Genomic DNA, 18542 nt, shown 5'->3' on the forward strand with positions numbered 1-18542 from the left:
TTGGTGTGTAGGAATGGTACTAATTTTTGTACATTGATTTTGTATCTTGCAAATTTGCTGAAGTTGTTTGTCAGGTTAAGGAGCTTTTGGGTCGAGACTGTGGAGTTTCTAGATATATAATCATGTCATCAACCAGCAGGGATTGTTTGATTTCCTCTTTTTCTATTTGGATGCCCTTTCTTTCTTTCTTTTCCCTGATTGTACTGGCCAGGACTTTCAGTACATGTTAAATAGGAGTGGGGAGAGAGTCATCCTTGTCTTGTGCCAGTTTTCAAGGGAAACTCTTCCTGCTTTTCCCAATTCAGTATAATAGCCTTTGTGGGTTTGTCATAGATCACTCTTATTATTTTGAGGTATGTTGCTTCAATGCCTACTTCATGAAGAGCTCTTAACATAAAGGGGTGTTGAATTTTATTGAAAGCGTTTTCTGCATCTGTTGAGATAATAATGTGATTTCTGTATTTTGTTCTGTTTATGTGATGAATTGCATTTGTTGATTTGCGTATGTTGAACCAACTTTGCACCCTGGGGATGAAGTCTACTTGATGGTGGCAGATAAGCTTTTGATTTGCTCCTGGATTTGGTTTGCAAGTATTTTGTTGAAGATTTTTGTATCAGTATTCATCAAGGATATTGGCCCAAAGTTTTACTTTTTTGTCGTGTGTCTGCCAGGATTTGGTATCAGGATGACGCTGACCTCATAGAACAAGTTAGGGAGGAGTCCCTCCACCTCAATTTTTAAAATTGTGTCAGTAGGAATGGTACCAGCTCTTGTCTGTACACCTAGTAGAATTCAGCTGGGAATCGTGTGGTCCTGGGCTTTTTTTTTGGATGATAGACTACTTATTACTGATTCCATTTCAGAGCTCATTATTGGTCTGTCCAGGGATTCTCTTTCTTCCACCTTCAGTCTTGGGAGGGTGTATGTGTCCAGGAGTTCATCCATTTCTTCTAGGTTTGCTAGTTCATGTGCATAGAGGTGTTCATAGTAGTCTCTGAGAGTTATTTGTATTTCTGTGGGGTCAGTGGTAAATCCCCTTTGTCATTTCTGATTATATGTATTTGGATCTTCTCTCTTTTCTTCATAATTAGTCATTCTTATAATATTGATTGTAATTGTGTCTTGAAGGCAGCTGGTTGTGATCACGTGTTAAACTCCAGTGCCAAGATAGACAAATGTGGAGTGTGTGGTGGGGATAACTCTTCATGCAAGACAATAACAGGTGTCTTCAACAGTTCTCATTATGGTAAGTTGTGTATTTGTTTCTAGTTTTCCCTTTTATTTAGTATAATAATGGAATCTGTAAAGAATGTGTAATAGTAATCCTTTGTTACTGTTTTGTCTACTCTATACCATTAGTCCAAAATGATTGTTAAGGAAAAATTTCCTAAATATAAAAAAATTAAATACTGTATTAGACCAGATGTATCCTTGATTAATGAATTCACCTGCCCCAGGCAAATCTGATTCTTAAAAATGTATTAGGTGCATTTATTAGAGTAAATTCAGTGCTGTTTGACTATGATGTGTGATATGTGAATAATCCTCCCATAATGAAATGCTTTCTTTCCCTATAACCTAAAATGTATATATTTGTGATTTTTTTTTCCAGGAAACTTGCTTTCAAATATTTTCATTACCTGAATCACTTTCTTTTTTTGGTATGACTTGGCCTGTTACATTTCTTATTAATAGTACGTAGAAAATGTTGATTGAAGGTGAAGGATGAAACCATTAACTTAAATCTTTTTCTGAATTAAATGTTTCAGAATTATTGTCACATTTGATTTTCCAGGCAGTATCTCGATCACATATTGGCCATGATTTAATTTTTCTCCAAAAAATCATGAGAATATGTAAGATATTTTCCATTGTAATGTTTTCTGGGCAAGAATTTTTGTTTTTATGATAATAAAAGCAGATCTTTAAAACCTTCTTTGCAAATTAAATTTATTTCTTACAACCTTATTTATTCATTTATTTATTTAGAGACAGGGTGTTACTCTGTTGGCCAGGCTGGAGTACAGTGGCACAATCATAGCTCATTGCAGCTCTGAACTCCCGGGCTCCAGAATCTTTCCACCTCCTCATCCCCAGTACCTAGAACTACAGGTGCTCACCACCATGCCTAGTTAATTCGTGTGTGTGTGTGTAGAGATGTGTCTCAATGTGTTGCTAGGTTGGTCTCAACTCCTAGCTTCAAGGGATCCTCCCATCTCGGCCTCCCAAAGTCCTGAAATTACAGGCGTGAACAACCACACCTAGCCTATTTTTTTTTAACAAGATTTTTTTTTTTTTTTTTGAGATGGTGTCTCACTCTGTCGCCCAGGCTGGAGTGCAGTGGCCGGATCTCAGCTCACTGCAAGCTCCGCCTCCCAGGTTTACGCCATTCTCTTGCCTCAGCCTCTCGAGTAGCTGGGACTACAGGTGCCCACCAGTGCGCCCGGCTAATCTTTTGTATTTTTTAGTACAGACGGGGTTTCACCATGGTAGCCAGGATGGTCTCGATCTCCTGACCTCGTGATCCGCCCATCTCAAGATATTATTTTTAATTAAATCAATTGACAAAGATTTTGAAGTATCATAATACCTAATATTGGCAAGGATGTACATAACCAGGCACTCTCAAACATTCCTGGAAGGAGTTTGTCTTTGTACCTTTTGACCCGTCAATTCCATTCACCTTTGTCTTCTGTGTTTTCTTCTACATCTTGTAGTTAAAATTGCATTGTAGAATTTTTCCAGTGTTAACTGTCACTGTAGGATCACTGTTGCTATATTCAAGACATCAGAAAATATCTGTCAGTGAAGTGAGAGCAGTTTATCAACAAAGACCACGCCGTGGCCACTTTATGGGTGCAGATCTTGACAAAACGATTCTCAAGTTCTAGCCTATTTTTTACAGTCTTACCGTTCAGCTTTAAATTGTGTTTATGTGTGTTCAAATGGTTACTTCCATTAAAACAGTGTAATTTAAAACTTAATATTTATGTTTTTATGTATATGTAAAACAGTACATTTTATACTCTGATATTTATGAATCTCGGTTACTAGATGATTTGATTTATGATTTTTCTAGTTATTTCTTGAGAGCTACACACATTTGATTCCCTTATATAATGCATGGCGCATACTTATTACAGTCTGTATTTACTGAAAAATGTTTTTTCCAGGATAAGGCCACATGAACCAAATTAAGATCAAATATGTAATCTTGTGAAAATTGTACTGTGCATTAATCAGTTTGCAAATAGAACAGTGTGTTAAACTTACTTGCAAGGTCTGATTAGCATTTGTCACATTTCTGCCCCCTGGTGGTAGCCTTCATCTTACCACCTTTGCAATGCCGTAGGCTTGCTTTCTTGAAAAAAAAATAATAAATAGTAAAGACATAAATAGTAAAAGTAGTGGGTGAAAATATTTTATAGTGAAAAAGTGGTTAATTAAAATTATTCTTGTTGGTCAATAACCTACAACCAGTATGCAATTAGTGTATACCGAATCATGAAACTATTTACCATCTTACACTAAAAATGTGATGCCTTAGATATAAATAAGGCTGCTCTAAAACACATGCAAGATAGTCTGACATTAGGGTTGTAAATTTAAACTCTTTTTAAAGTGTCTTCTTAAGTCAATTCCATATTTATCAAAGGTAGTGTATGAGAAAAATTACTTCTTTTACTCATTAAATAGGGGGAAATCCTAATAAATAAGGAAAAGCAAAAACTTAGAATAATATCCTTAGAGTATAACTAACTGTATATTTAAAAACCTGAGTATTTGGACAACTATGGAATGTGTTTTCAGTTTCATGAAAAACGATTTTTCTTAATATATGTTAGATTAAATGTTTCCTCTTTTGAGCAGTGCCAATGTTACCGAATTTGGCCTCATAAAATGGAAATACTACATTCGTTTCACTTGAGTAAACTTTTTACTTTTCTCATAACAAGTTTATTAGTATTCTTGTAAAAATAATGTAAAATTTGGGGAATAGATAAAGGGATTCCTGCTTATACTATAAATAAAAGCTCAAGAAAAACTTGAGCTTTAAACTTTTTCTTTTTTATGATTTTTCAATAATGGAACTGAAAAATTTTATTATTTTGCTATTTACTGAGGCTGTGTGAACATATCATAGCAATGACCAATTATTTTAATATCTCCTGGACTTGTGAATTATATTTGAAATCCTCTATTTTTTTCCCAGTATAAAATACAAAAGCATTAACCAAGCTTAAAAGTGAATATGTGAACTAAGTGTCTCAGGAGCTAAAATTTTTTCCATTCTATGTTAAGAATATTAGAAGTAGGAAAAGATTAGGAAAAGTTAAGAATCTTAAACTCTGTTTCTAGACAACAACCACTTTTTCTCAATCTTCAGCAATTTGTGTAATTTACTGACTCAAAAGGAATAACCACTGTGAAATTTTGTAAAGACACAACAAAATTAAGTCTGACTATGGTATTCACATTTTTCATTCATTCAGCAGTAATAACCTCTGGGTCATCTGCTTTTTGTGAAATTTAACATATGTAAAATTATATTGCAGGTTATAATGTTGTTGTAAAGATTCCCGCAGGAGCAACAAACATTGACATTCGTCAGTACAGCTATTCTGGACAACCAGATGACAGTTACCTTGGTAAACATTTCTCATAAACAACAGCCAGTATGTGGCTCATTGCAATATCATGGATGTCTGTAGTTTATGTAAATTCTTGGAAGGCAACAAGAGTCCCTTTAGCAAACATGCAATTTCATTTCATACTGAGCTTAGGGCTCCCTATACATATGTTCTTAAGCAGTCCAAAATGTATTACTTAAAAAAAAAAACTTAATGAAATTCTGAACAATAATTTGTCTTCAGTTTTTTTCTCATGTGAGTAGTTTAGATAACCAGAAGTTATATTCAATTAGTTGCATGTGTATTTAGAATAAAATACTCTTCTATCATTTTGTCTAACATTAGTTATAGAATTCTTTGGGGTTAAGTGTTCTAAATAATTTTCTTAATTTTTTTTTTTTTTTTTTACTATGTAGCTAAAGTATTTAAATACAGTTTTTTAAAAGCTCTTGTATTTAGAAAAGTTAGAAAAAGAACTGTGGTTTCACATTTTTATATGTTAATGAATATAGCCACAGTATATTGTCTGTTAGCTATTTCTAAAGTATAAACTAATTTATGTTATTTATTTTTAGAAATTTAGCTTTCAGGCTTAAAGAATTTCACTTTAGACACAAATATGAAAATGATGCTTTAAAAATCTTTTCCTTCTGCCTTAGAAATATCTTAATAGTGAGTTATCTATAATTCACCAAGCTGGAGTAGGTAGGTAATGGTGCAGAGCTGATATTGAGAAAGCATCTGCTGTACATCAATAAGATGCAGACTATTGACTCAAATAATTAACCTATGTAACTGGCAATCTGAATCTATAATGAACAGCCTATCTCAGGAATTGCATTTGGAACTATAAAGTCAAATGTAAAGGGAACAACTCCTTAATGGGTACAAGGTTTCCTTTTGGGGTGAACAGGTTTTGGAACTAGATAAAGGTGATGGTTGTACGTCATTGTGAATACACTAAATGCCATTGAATTGTTCGTTTAACGATGGTTAATTTTGTATCAGTTTCACCTCAATAAAAAATGCAAAATATTTTATTAAAATCAAGTGTAAATAGTTAGAATTATTAGCCTTTTACATTTAGTTGAAATTCTTTTCTTCATGCTAAAAATATTACTTAAGTACATATACATAGATATATGCTACCATATTGGAAATAAATAATTTAATAGATATCTCTTAGATTCCAAATGTAGACAAATATATCAATCTGGGACTGGATCACAGGTTCTTCTCAACTTTAAAAGTTAGAAATGTTGGCCGTGCATGGTGGCTCACGCCTGTAATCCCAGCACTTTGGGAGGTCAAGGCGGGCGGATTACCTGAGGTCAGGAGTTTGAGACCAGCCTGACCAACATGGCAAAACACTGTCTCTACTAAAAGTACAAAAATTAGCCGGGCATGGTGGCAGGTGCTTGTAATCCCAGCTACTTGGGAGGCTGAGGCAGGAGAATCGCTTGAACCCAGGGGGTGGAGGTTGCAGTGAGCTGAAATTGTGCCATTACACTCCAGCCTGGGCAACAAGAGCAAAACTCTGTCTCAAAAAAAAAAAAAAGAAAGAAAGAAATGCTCACCAATAAAGTATCAGTATACTTTTTTAGAGCATTATAAATGGAAATATCAAAGTCTAAGTCGAAGTGAGTAAAATAGATGTGTGATGTGAATAGAAGGAATTTTTAAAACATTTGTATTTATGAAGTTTGGTAACTAAAAGTAGGGAAATGTGTAGTTTTTTTTTTTTTTCTAAGCCAGTAAGGTTTTGTTTATTTCCCTTAGGTTTAACAGAACCAATAATCCCTTAAATAGACCTAGCCACATCTGATAAAGCACAGATTCTTAAATAGAGGAATTTCTATGTCACAGACTAAATATAGAACTTTGTTTGTTCCTCACTGAATTCAGTGTAATTCATAAAGACAGTTATACTAGTCCACATATACACAGAAATACCAAATTTATTTTACAATAATCCCTTAAATATTGCTTTTTCAGAGGGGTGTTGTATTTATATTAGGAAGTTTAGCCATAGATAATTGTGTGCTTTCGGTGAGGTTTCCTGGAATGCCAAACAAATGTTTTCTGAAAAGGTTATTCTTCAACTGAAAAGTATAACTTAAGTAAAGCAAACAAAAAAGTATTTGATTAATATGGGGGTTCTTGTAGTGTAAAATTTTAGATATTACACATCCTCTTGAAAATTAAAAATAAATAGCACAGTACTTTACAATTCACATGCCTACAAACATTTTTCAAACTTGATCCTGACTAAAAGACTGAAATAGAAATTTTTATTATTTCTATTACGCAGTTTAGGAAACTGAGTATGAGGTTTGTCCAAGATTACATAGACATTAATTGCAACAACTTAAACTTAAATCCATTGTTTTAACCCCGCATTCATTTCTTTTTACTACTGCATGATCGTGGGTGACATGTAATTTTATATTTAAAAAGTAACATTTCTAATACATACTATATAATTGTCTTATCTATTTGTACATATAATATATAAATAAATACACACATATACATATTCTATAGGCATATATTAATGTCTGTCACTGGGTAAAAGAGAACAAGAAGGGGACATGAACAGAGAGGGAAATAGGAGTATTATTCTGAAAAGCAGATATCCAGATATCCACGTATGTATTAACAGGGATACAGGGCTTTTCTATGAAAGATCTAGATGTTTGTGTAGAGAATGGCATAGTCATTGCATGGCCTTCTAGAATGTTGACCCTAGAGTTTTAAAGCTTTGTACCTTTTTTCTAAGATAAGCATAAATGGAATGATGCAGCAGTCTGGCTGCTCCTTCTTTCCCTACCATTGATGACCAGGATGATTGAACTAATCTGTCTGCTGGGGTCATGACTTCTTTCTGCTTTTCCACTTCTTGTTCTGAAGCTACATGCCTCATGAAAGAAGATGACCATCTGAGATATAAACGTATAGAGTGAACTTATTTTAATATCTTTGGCTGATGTGCTGAAGTTACCCAACTTATTGATAAAATCCCACATTACAGTAAAATAAAGTTTATTTCCTCAACATTAATTTACATTTGCATTCTTTAATTTCAAAAAAGGATTTGAACTTTAAAAGTTAAGCAAGTCCAGACTCGGTTGCTCACGCCTGTAATCCTAGCACTTGAGAGGCTGAGGCGGGTGGATCACTTGAGGTCAGGAGTTCAAGACCAGCCTGGCCAACATGGCGAAACCCCATCTCTACTAAAAATACAAAAATTAGCTGGGCGTGGTGGTGCATGCCTGTAATCCCAGCTACTCAGGAGGCTGAGGCAGGAGAATTGCTTGAACCCAAGAGGCGGAGGTTGCAATGAGCCGTTGTTGTGCCACTGCACTCTAGCCTGGGAGATAGAGCAAGACTCCATCTCAAAAAAAAAAAAAAAAAAAAGTTAAACAAGTATTTTCTTTATTGTTGATTGGTGTCACTATTTCATTATTCTTTTACAGCATTATCTGACGCTGAAGGGAATTTTCTTTTCAATGGAAATTTTGTTCTAAGTAGATCAAAGAAAGAAGTCAATGTGCAAGGAACAAGAACTGTTATTGAATACAGTGGATCAAACAACTCAGTTGAAAGAATTAATAGTACTAATCGACAAGAGAAAGAACTTATTTTGCAGGTAAATTCTCAGTTATCAATAATAACACTTAAATTTAATTATATTAGTAAACTACTGGTTAAGTGCTTAACGTTATCAAATATAAAATGATGTCTTAAGAATATTTTTTATGAATTAATTGTACGTTCTTTTGTGTTCTTTTTGAGGTGTTATGTGTGGGTAATTTATACAACCCTGATGTACGTTATTCCTTCAATATCCCTTTGGAAGAGAGGAGCGACCTGTTCACATGGGACCCCTATGGACCATGGGAAGGCTGTACCAAAATGTGTCAAGGTACGCTGGCATTCAATAAGGGACAAAAGATTGACTGTGCATTCTGTCGTCATTTTGGGTACTTTTGAGTCTTTGCTGCCTATGGACTCCTCCCCACTGTCCATATGCATATCCCACACTGGCATATAAAGGTTTTCAATCTTGTTTTCCTTTCTACTTTTTTCACTAATTCTTTCTGTTTCTTACACTTAACAGCACTATTTAATGTTACTGTTTTCACCCTTCTCTGTCTATTACTGTTCTTTTACTTTCCCATTCTCGTTCTCTTTTTCACAGCCACAGAAAGTTTCTCTAACTTATATATATCCTGCTTCCTGGTGAAATAGCTGCGTTTTCTTCCACTCATCTCCACACAGTCTTTCTCAACAACTTGGCTTCCTCTTTTATTGTTGAGATAACAAACATTCTTTCATCTTTTTATTTTCTTTCCCTGACCAGTAGAAAGTATAATTATGTAGATGGCATGAAAAATGAAAAGAAATAGAGTGAGAAAAGGAGCAGAGTGGGAACAGCAGGGCAATTTGTAGAGGGAAAAAAAGTGGGAAGACTAGAGTCTGCAGTCTGTAATTATGAATATTTAATTGTGTAATATTATGTTCAATGCAGTAAGTATTTATTGAGGGAATAAATTCAGATTATCCCAATTCTGCATTCAAGTTTTATTCTAGTGCTTGAAACAGGTGCATGAATATATATGTTAATTTATTAATAAAATGGTAAATATAGTACTATAGATATGCACAGTGTGGACCTAAGAAAAGGTGGAGGGAACAGTTTTTGAGGAGATTGAAGCTGACGAGAGAGAATTTTGTGTAGAATGCAAGAAAAGTCTTCATGAAGAATAGAGAAACAGTTTGGGAATTAGGGCATGAGTGGGTCAGGGCAAAGGAAGCTCAGAACCATGTGGAGATGAGCTTATCATAGAAAGTAGGCAGCCAGAGCCGATGACAAAAGATGGTGAGAATGTAAAGAACAGTCTACCATCTGACCCGACGAGGTGCCAAAGGAACTGTGGTGCCCTATTCAAGAAGAGGCACAGTCTTGGTCCTGTGGCATCTGGACAGTTCTTCCCAGAATGATTTCATGGGAACAATTGTTCCTGTTTTAGCAGTGTCTCAGTTGAGGGATACAAGGATATGATGCGACATAGACTGGTATAAATGCTAGAGTAGAAAACACAGAGCTTTGGTTAACATAGAAGGAAGAATTTATTTCGACAGAAAGGTCCTGCATATCCTTTTAGAAGAGAATTGGAATTTGGGGAGCTGGGATCAGCATTCCAACTTGAGTGGGTAAGCTCGTCTGTGACCATGGATATGGGGAGTTAGAAGGAGAAATTCCAGCAACAGGAGAATGAAAGAGTATTTTAAAATGCAGTGCACACACCAAGAATAACAAGATTCAAAATGGAAGTTTGGACAAACGTGGTGAGAGATGATTTGGGAGTCCAAAGCAGGAGAGTTCTCTTAAACAATCACGCGCAGGGGAAAAGCAACTTATTTCTTTTACCACATAGTGAACTATGATTATGTTCCCCTTTTTTGTGTAATTTTTTTAGTTTCTCTGAAGTTAAAGTTAAATTCCCTCCGTTTTGTTTGTTTCTGTGTACTGAAAGTTATCGGTCCTTAAACTTTTGTCAGAACTATACATTTTGTCTTAATATTTTCAAGCATATTATAGAATCTATCAATTTGATTTTTCCTTCACTTTTTCTTTACCTCTGGCTACTGTGGCCCTCTTCTCTCTAATTTGTTCATGTTGCTTTTTAGGCTTGTTTAATGACTGTCATCTTGAGATTTCCCTTCGTTATTGTCCTGGGAATTCTCTTCAGTATTCTGTGTAGATTCCCTATTTTCTAAATCCTATCAATCCCTCTTTTTGATTTACTTCTTTCATTGGGTGGAACATATCCCTCAGTATTTTCTTGAGAAGAAAAGTAGATTTTTGAGACCTTTCATGTCTGAAAATGGTGTAACTATATTCTCATGCTCGATCAGTAGTTCAACTGGTATAAATAGAGATTGTTTTTCTTTAGAATTTTGAAAGCCTTGTTTTCTGGCTTGTTTTCCAATTTCCTGTGCTTGTACATGGCATGTTGTATTCTGAAAGTTTTGTGGATCCTCTCTTTAATTCTAGTGTTATGAAATTTCAGGACAATGTGCATTGATTTGGTTTTTTTTTTCATCTATTTTTCTAGGTAATTAAGATGCCATTCCAATTTAGAAACATAAATCTTTGTCTTGATAAATTTTATCATGTTCTTAGATGACTTCCTCACATTAATTTTCTCTTTTATCTTTGGGAAACTAGTAGTACTTGGGTGTTCACATTCCTAAACTGCTATTAATTTTCTAATTTATTCTCTCAATTTCATTGTTTTCTTAATGTTTCTTCTCATAACATCTTGCTTTTGTTTTATGAATGTACTGCCTTCTATCATATCTCTGAGTGTATTAATCATAGTCCTTAAGTTTTCTTCTGCTCCCTCACTTACACGTGTTTCATCCTAGTTCTATTTTGTTTTTGTTCATTTTACTTTTTGTGTGTGTGTTAGAGGCTTTCCTAAAATGTCTACTGATCTTGTGCTGTTTGTTCATATTTTAAAAGTACTAAAATTCTGATTGAAAGTCCTCTGTGGGTCACACAAGTTAACTAGAAGTTTCATTATAGAGTAACTTGGTCATTAAGTAGCCCTCTCTTATGTCATTGGAGAGAAGTCTCAAATGTTATTGTCAGTTGATCTTTTTTCTTGAGTTAAACAGTCCTGCAAGAGAGGAATTCTCTCATCTTCTGATTGTCGTGAGGGTGCTGTGGGATAACAGAAGCTGGCATGGTGCCAGCAGGAGATTGCGAACTGAATGGGCTGGGATCACATCATTAAGTGTGGGGGACTTTACTTAGCCACCTTGTTTCAGTAGAGTGTGTTCCCACCTTTTCTCAGCTGTGTCTTATGCCCTCAAATTTACTTTTTCTAGAGCTATGCTGTGCAATATGGTAGCCAGTAGCCACATGTGGCTAATCTATTGAAATGTGCTTTAAGTGTTAAATACATATTAAATCTGGAAGTCTTAGAATGAAAAAAGAATGTAAAATATATTATTAATAATTTTATATTGATATGTTCAAATGATCATATTTTAAATGTTTGGGGCTAAACATGAAGGTTACGAAAAATAATTTAGCCTTTTTTTTTTTAAACATGACTACTAGAAAATATACAGTTCCAGATGTGATTCACATTCTGCTTTCATTGAACAGTGCGGCTCTCAACTAGGAAGCTAGTAGTCTAACCGTTCTTTTTAAATACTTTTCAATTAATTCTTTGTTATTTCAGGCCTACCCCTCACACATTCACCCTGTCAGAGGAACCTGCTATTTTCCATTCCTGGGCCTTTCTTGGGTTCTGTGTCATGAATGATTTGTTTGTTATTTACTTTTCCACTTTGCAGGCTTAGGTTTCATCTTCCTTAGTTCTGTTAAATAGTTATTTCCATCTACTTTTCATATTCAAAATTTCCTTTCCTTGCTGTTTTTTTTCTTTTCTTTTTTTGTTCTTTTAGGTTTGTGCCTTTTCAGAATTTCTCATAGTTATTGCAAAAGATATTTAGGAAGGAGCAGAGATAACATATATGATCATATTTAGTTAAGTGGAAGCACAAAGTTGAACTTTGATAAAACAGAAATTTGTTCATGTCACTGACTGCTTAAACTCTTTACTGTCTCCTCATTGCAGAAAGCATAAAGTTCAAATGAGTCTGGTCAGTTTATGACTGCTTCTCTTAGTTTGCCTTTGCTGTCGTTATCCTGCATGCAAACAACCACCAAATCTTAATGGCTTGGAACAATAAAGGTTTATTTATTGCTCATATCGTGTTTTGGCTGCTAATTTGCTATGGGCTTACTCCAACTCGGGTATCTGTGCCCATGTTTTTTTTTTTTTTTTTAATAGACTTTATTTTTTTAGAGAAGTTATAGGTTTACTGAAAAATTGAGTAGAAAGTACAGAAAGTTTGCATATTTATCCATCTTCCCTCTGCCATTCACTTCCACACTCCTCTATTATTAACATCTTGCATTAGTGTGGCACGTTTGTGCAACTGATGAGCCAATTTTGATGCATTATTATTAACTAAACTCCATAGTTTACATTAAAGTTTACTATTTGTGTAAAAATTCTCTGGGTTTGACAAATGTATAATGACATGTATTCACCAATATAATATCATACATAGTAGTTTCCCTGCCCTAAAAATCTCTTGTGCTTCATCTATTCATTCTTCCTTCCTTCCCCCACAACCAGTGACAAACACTGATCTTTTTGTCATCTATGCCTTTTTCTTTCATGATTCCAGGCAGAAAGATCAGCTCTATCTGGGAAATGATGTTCTGGAGGCAGAGGGAAAAAGGAAAGAGAGCTGGGTGGGACTGGAATAGGTCATATTCCTTTTCAGTCAGTTGATAAAAAGCCTGATGCCGATGGACAGGAAAGAGTTCTTCCCCTACAGGAAGCTACTATAACATTGTAGCAATAGAGATGTGTAATCCTCTTGCAGGGAAAGGGGAGGTAGCTGAGGAAGCTGATGGATGACAGTACTATAGTGTACTGTATAGCAATAGCATTGTCCTCAGCTACTCAATCACCAACAACCACTCTATCCCACTGTAGTGAATTTCTTTTTACTCCAATGCCTGTCCCATCTTCTGTACATCTCTTCATTAAGCAAACTTCTCAGTCATTCAGGATTCAGCTTACTTATTATAAAAAGTCATTCCTCACTAGATTAATATACTGGTATATCCTGTATGTTGCACTGGAAATTTTTACTTGCTTAGCTGACTCCTTTAAGCTATTAGCAGAATTACATAATTATGTAACATCTAACTGTGAATTTTTCTTTCGTTTTTTTATTTTCATTTGACTTTGGCCAAGGTCTTCAGCGAAGAAAAATAACTTGCATACATAAGAGTGATCATAGTGTTGTGTCTGATCAAAAATGTGACCAATTGCCACTTCCATCATTTGTTACTCAAAGTTGCAATACAGACTGTGAACTAAGGTAAAAGACAAATAATATGTAATATAACCAGATTAGTAAGTGAGCTAAGATTAAAATGTCTAACACAGTGACTGACAGAGAGTGGACGTATAATTATTACTCATCATCTGCCCTGCCATGAAAAAATTTCAGGCTCACTAATTTATAGTAAAACTCAGTACATGATGATTTGAATTTTCATTCATAGTATTTTCTGAATACCGGTATATAGGCCTCAACATTTTGTGTAGAAAAAGATTGCAATGTTGTCTGTAAAATAAATGCAAGTAAATTGTAATCTGAAAATGGATGATTTAAAGGTCTGAAACAATAAATTTTGTAGCACGATTCGTTATTTTCCACTGAATTAATGAACCAGTAAACTTCTAAAGTTTGGGAATTGGAGAAATCAAATTGATTGATTTCCTTGATATTCTATCAGTATTTTGTCCATTAAACTTCAGGGAAATTGATCCTAGATCATGACAGGAAGCTTATACTTCTAATTTAAATTTCTTGTTATTTGGGTTTTGTGTGTGTGTGTGCATGTGTGTGTGTGCATGGTTGGTCTTGGAGTGACATGGTATACAATGAGTCCATCTATCATATTTATACATTTATTTTCAGCATTGTAGCAGGTACCTTTTAACATTCAGGTATGGCCAGAACCTCTTTCACTTGATGAGAATTTCTATATATTTATGGTGTTGTTTGACGACATAGCAAAAGCACAGTAGTAGAACTGCCTGTGTAAGTTGGATCCACTACATAGTAGTAAAAGGAAGTACAGTGAAATTCTTGAAATGCAATTAGGGATGGAAATGAATTTCGTGAATTCTGTGCTTTGTTATTCGGGTGCCCTCACATTGATGAATGCTAGACTACAATTGGGATAATTTGGCTATAACTAACATTTTTACTTGTGGAAAACATGTTTTCCCTGGAAACATGTCTAAATATAGATTACATGAATTATTGAGAAAGTGTGGTGTACTTTAAAGAAACTAGTTAACTTTTTAAATGCTTTATTTTTATCGATGTAGTCAAATTCCTAGACATTCCCTGGTCATAAAATCAAAATACTTATAGAGGTATTTCATAGGGAGAAACTACCTGATTGGGAGTCAGATATATGCAGTTATTGTCTTAAATCTGCTGCTAAGTAATTGGGTAATCATGATCTAAACCAGTTGTTTTCAAAGGTTTTTGAGGAAGCCTGGGGTTCCTTGGATGCACCTCCAAAGCTGCCACCAAATGCTGGCATGAGGTCAGTAGTATAATGCTGGCTTCCTGGCTCCAGACTGGTTTTGTTTTTTTGGCGGTTTGTCCATCAACTCTCAGAATTTTAAAAAGCGAATGCATGAGTGTCTCTGAACCTGTTTGTAATTACGTAATATACCTCCTAAGTATAATAACATCTTTTTTCAAGGTGGCATGTTATTGGCAAAAGTGAATGTTCAACCCAATGTGGTCAAGGATATAGAACCTTGGACATCCATTGCATGAAGTATTCCATTCATAAAGGGCAGACTGTTCAAGTGGATGACCACTACTGTGGTGACCAACTTAAACCTCCTACCCGAGAACTATGCCGTGGTAACTGTGTCTTCACAAGATGGCATTTTTCAGAATGGTCTCAGGTACAATAAAAATGATTGCTTAAAAAAAGTTGCCCTTTTTTTCTAATTACATATTTATGTTACTCTAAAGTACAGTTTTGTTGAAAATCTGATTTTTTTCCATTAGTTACCACTTTTTTTTTCTAAAATCAGTGTTCCAGGAGTTGTGGAGGAGGGGAAAGGTCTCGAGAATCTTATTGTATGAATAACTTTGGCCATCGTCTTGCTGACAATAAATGCCAAGAACTGTCCCGAGTGACAAGAGAGAATTGCAATGAATTTTCCTGTCCCAGTTGGGCTGCCAGTGAATGGAGTGAGGTACATTAAACACATGAGGCTTGGAACTATTAAAATATGGTGTTAGTACAGCTTTGTAATCTAAGACTTTGCAAAATTTAAAAGTGCTTAAATTTATTTCATCATTTTGTAAATAACTATTATCAAAGCAATCAGAAATTTACAAGACAGACCAGGCACACACTGCCTCATGCCTGTAATACCAGCACTTTGGGAAGCTGAGGTGGGAAGATTGCTTGAGCTCAGATGTTCGAGACCAGCCTGAGCAACATAGTGAAACTTAGTTGGGTGTGGTGGCACACACCTGTGGTCCCAGCTACTCGGGAGGCTAAGGTGGGAGGATTGCTTGAGTCTGGGAAGTGGAGGTATCAGTGAGCAGAGACCGCAGTAAGCTGAGATTGGCCACTGCACTCCAGCATGAGTGACAGAGTGAGACTCTGTCTCAAAAAAAAAAAAAAAAAAAAAGAAATGTACAAGATAGTTTGTCATTATACTATTTACAATATCTAACAATAACACTAACTGATATTTAATCTATAAGCTTTTGCATAGGAAAGTGCCAGGGTCCACAGCAGCCTGGAATGAATACGTATTCTAAGGTTAGTTTTGCACCTTTGTTTCTAGGATAAATGGATGTTTCAGTGGGAATTAGCAGCAGAAGTTAGGGTCAGGCTGATTTTACCCAATGAATATTTCTGGAGGAGTGAGGGAAAATGCATTTGGGAATGGTTTTTCAACTGTATTTTCCTATGCAAATTGATCGTTGCATCATTTTAAGGCATTTGTGTTGACTAATGCTACAAATAAATAATGATCAGTTGTATTCTTAACAGTGCCTTGTTACATGTGGTAAAGGAATAAAGCAGCGGCAGGTATGGTGTCAGCTGAATGAAGATCACTTGAGTGATGGCTTCTGTAACTCAAGTACCAAACCTGAATCTCTGAGTCCATGTGAACTTCATACATGTGCTTCCTGGCAAGTAGGACCATGGGGACCTGTGAGTATATGATACGGGTTTTTCTAATTTGATCTATCTTTACAGAATAACACAAAAGTTGTGTTATATTTACTCCTCCCTTAGTGGGTGCAATGGAATTTGGCTTGATTTATTAAAAAAACAACAACACTGAAATGTGAACCTTTATGTGTAACATGTTGACAGTACTGCTAATTTTGCTGTAATAAATATTTCAGCTTTGCTTTTGAACTCCCTTTTGTTAACCAAAATGCTACAGACTTTATGCTTTTATCAGCTTTATTTAGATTATAAATATTTTCATCTCTGTGTCTGCATTGATATCTTTATTGTTTTTAGGATAGGCATTGTTTAGATGTTTTGCTGAACAAGCAGCTAGGAGTCTGCAGGATGAGCAATGATCAGGCTGGATGAGGATGGAGTAGCTTAGTATTCTGCAGAGGTTGCCACAATTGACAGGAAGCCTTCTCTCATTTTCCCTTTAACTTTATCATGTGCTGTTCCTTCTTTGTCTCTTTAAAATTTACTTAGTATATTAAATGACATGCATACACTAGGTGGTGTTTGAAAAGTATTTACTTTCCTTAAATCATATTGACTGTTTCTAAAAAATCAGGCCTATATTTATATTTTTATATGACAACTTTTTAGGATACATTAATTGTTGTACAGTTTGGTTAACTTCAATATTTGATTGGCATTTAATAAATTTGAATAAATATGCATATTTATTGACTTTGCTCTTTTTAAGTCTTAAATCTAAAATAAAGGACTGATAAAAAGATTATTGGAAGTATATTATTGACAGGGTATTCATTAAGAAAATAGAAGTTTATGTAACTTTTGGAAAACAATGTTTTTTAAATATCTATTTATATTCTTCTTTCAGTGCACAACGACTTGTGGACATGGATATCAGATGCGAGATGTTAAATGTGTCAATGAGCTAGTTAGTGCAGTGTTAGAAGACACAGAATGCCATGAAGCTAGTCGCCCCAGCGACAGACAGGTAAAAAGAATCATGGTTTACAAACAAAAAGATTTACGAGACAGAAAGATTGTTGATGTGTTAAACATCAACATTTTAACTTTATACACCATGATTACTTATTTTTTTCCACTTAAACTTGTATGCCTTAAAAATGTGTATGTGAGAGAGAGAGGGAAAAAATAGAATGTATTGTTCTTGGTTTTGCCAGCTTTGTAGCTTTATTAATGAAATTTTTTTTTTACTCTTTATCTGCTGAGGGCTCACTCATTTAACTTGTGAATTTCAATTATTTGAACTGAAGAAGGAGTATATCTAGTATTATAAATATCATAAACTCCTAAAGTATATTGTGCTTTTTAAGGTAGAGTTCTGTGTCCATTCAGAATGTTTCAGCTGAGCAGTATTTTTAAAGGACTGATGCTCTTTTCCTTTTCAGCAATCAGACAGAATGGTCCAAACTTTAGGATTCAGTCATTATCCACTACGGACACTTGACAATATTGTAGTTAGTGCTTTTGAAGATGAAAACATTCATATTACCAATTTGTAATTTAGTATAGAACTGTTCTTGAGACATACAGAAGAAATGAAGTATTAGATTTTATACAAATCAGTCATTAATTAATGTTTTACGATATCCATTTTTCTTCTGAACAGAACTGTGTACTTACACCTTGCCCATTTATTTCTAAACTTAAGACCACTTCATTACGAACTGCTCTCATAGAAAAGATGGCACAATGGCGACATGGTTCTTGGACCCCAGTAAGTGAATTTCTTTAGTAGATACAGTGTTTCTATTATGGAGGCTTTTAGACATCAACAAAATGGTTGCTAGAGATTTCACAAATTAATGTATACATTTATTCTCAGGTATTTTGATGGTATCAAAGAAGTATAGGGTTTAGAATTAGGAATTAATGGCTAAGTCCTTTGCCTTTCAAGAACTCTCTGTCTCTGGACAAGAAATTGAAGTTTTCTGAGTCTATTTTCTTTTTTCTTTTAATTATTATACTATAAGTTCTAGGGTACATGTGCACAACGTGCAGGTTTGTTACATATGTA

The 18542-nt window shown here is 34.8% G+C and overlaps 1 protein-coding gene across 1 annotated transcript in view; it reads left to right on the plus strand.

Annotated features, from left to right (window-relative positions):
* The window catches only part of ADAMTS20 (ADAM metallopeptidase with thrombospondin type 1 motif, 20), a 206105-nt gene that overhangs the window by 96538 nt on the left and 91025 nt on the right, over positions 1–18542 (plus strand). Inside the window, exons 15-24 of the mRNA XM_011936079.1 lie at positions 1130–1247; positions 4558–4650; positions 8109–8281; positions 8428–8557; positions 13488–13614; positions 15023–15233; positions 15366–15530; positions 16343–16507; positions 17376–17495; positions 18135–18242. Coding sequence (XP_011791469.1) covers positions 1130–1247; positions 4558–4650; positions 8109–8281; positions 8428–8557; positions 13488–13614; positions 15023–15233; positions 15366–15530; positions 16343–16507; positions 17376–17495; positions 18135–18242 — 1410 coding nt within the window. The remainder of the gene's footprint in view (positions 1–1129; positions 1248–4557; positions 4651–8108; positions 8282–8427; positions 8558–13487; positions 13615–15022; positions 15234–15365; positions 15531–16342; positions 16508–17375; positions 17496–18134; positions 18243–18542) is intronic.

This window comes from Colobus angolensis, unplaced genomic scaffold (assembly GCF_000951035.1).
Source record: "Colobus angolensis palliatus isolate OR3802 unplaced genomic scaffold, Cang.pa_1.0 Scaffold150, whole genome shotgun sequence".
NCBI classification, from domain to species: Eukaryota; Metazoa; Chordata; class Mammalia; order Primates; family Cercopithecidae; genus Colobus; species Colobus angolensis.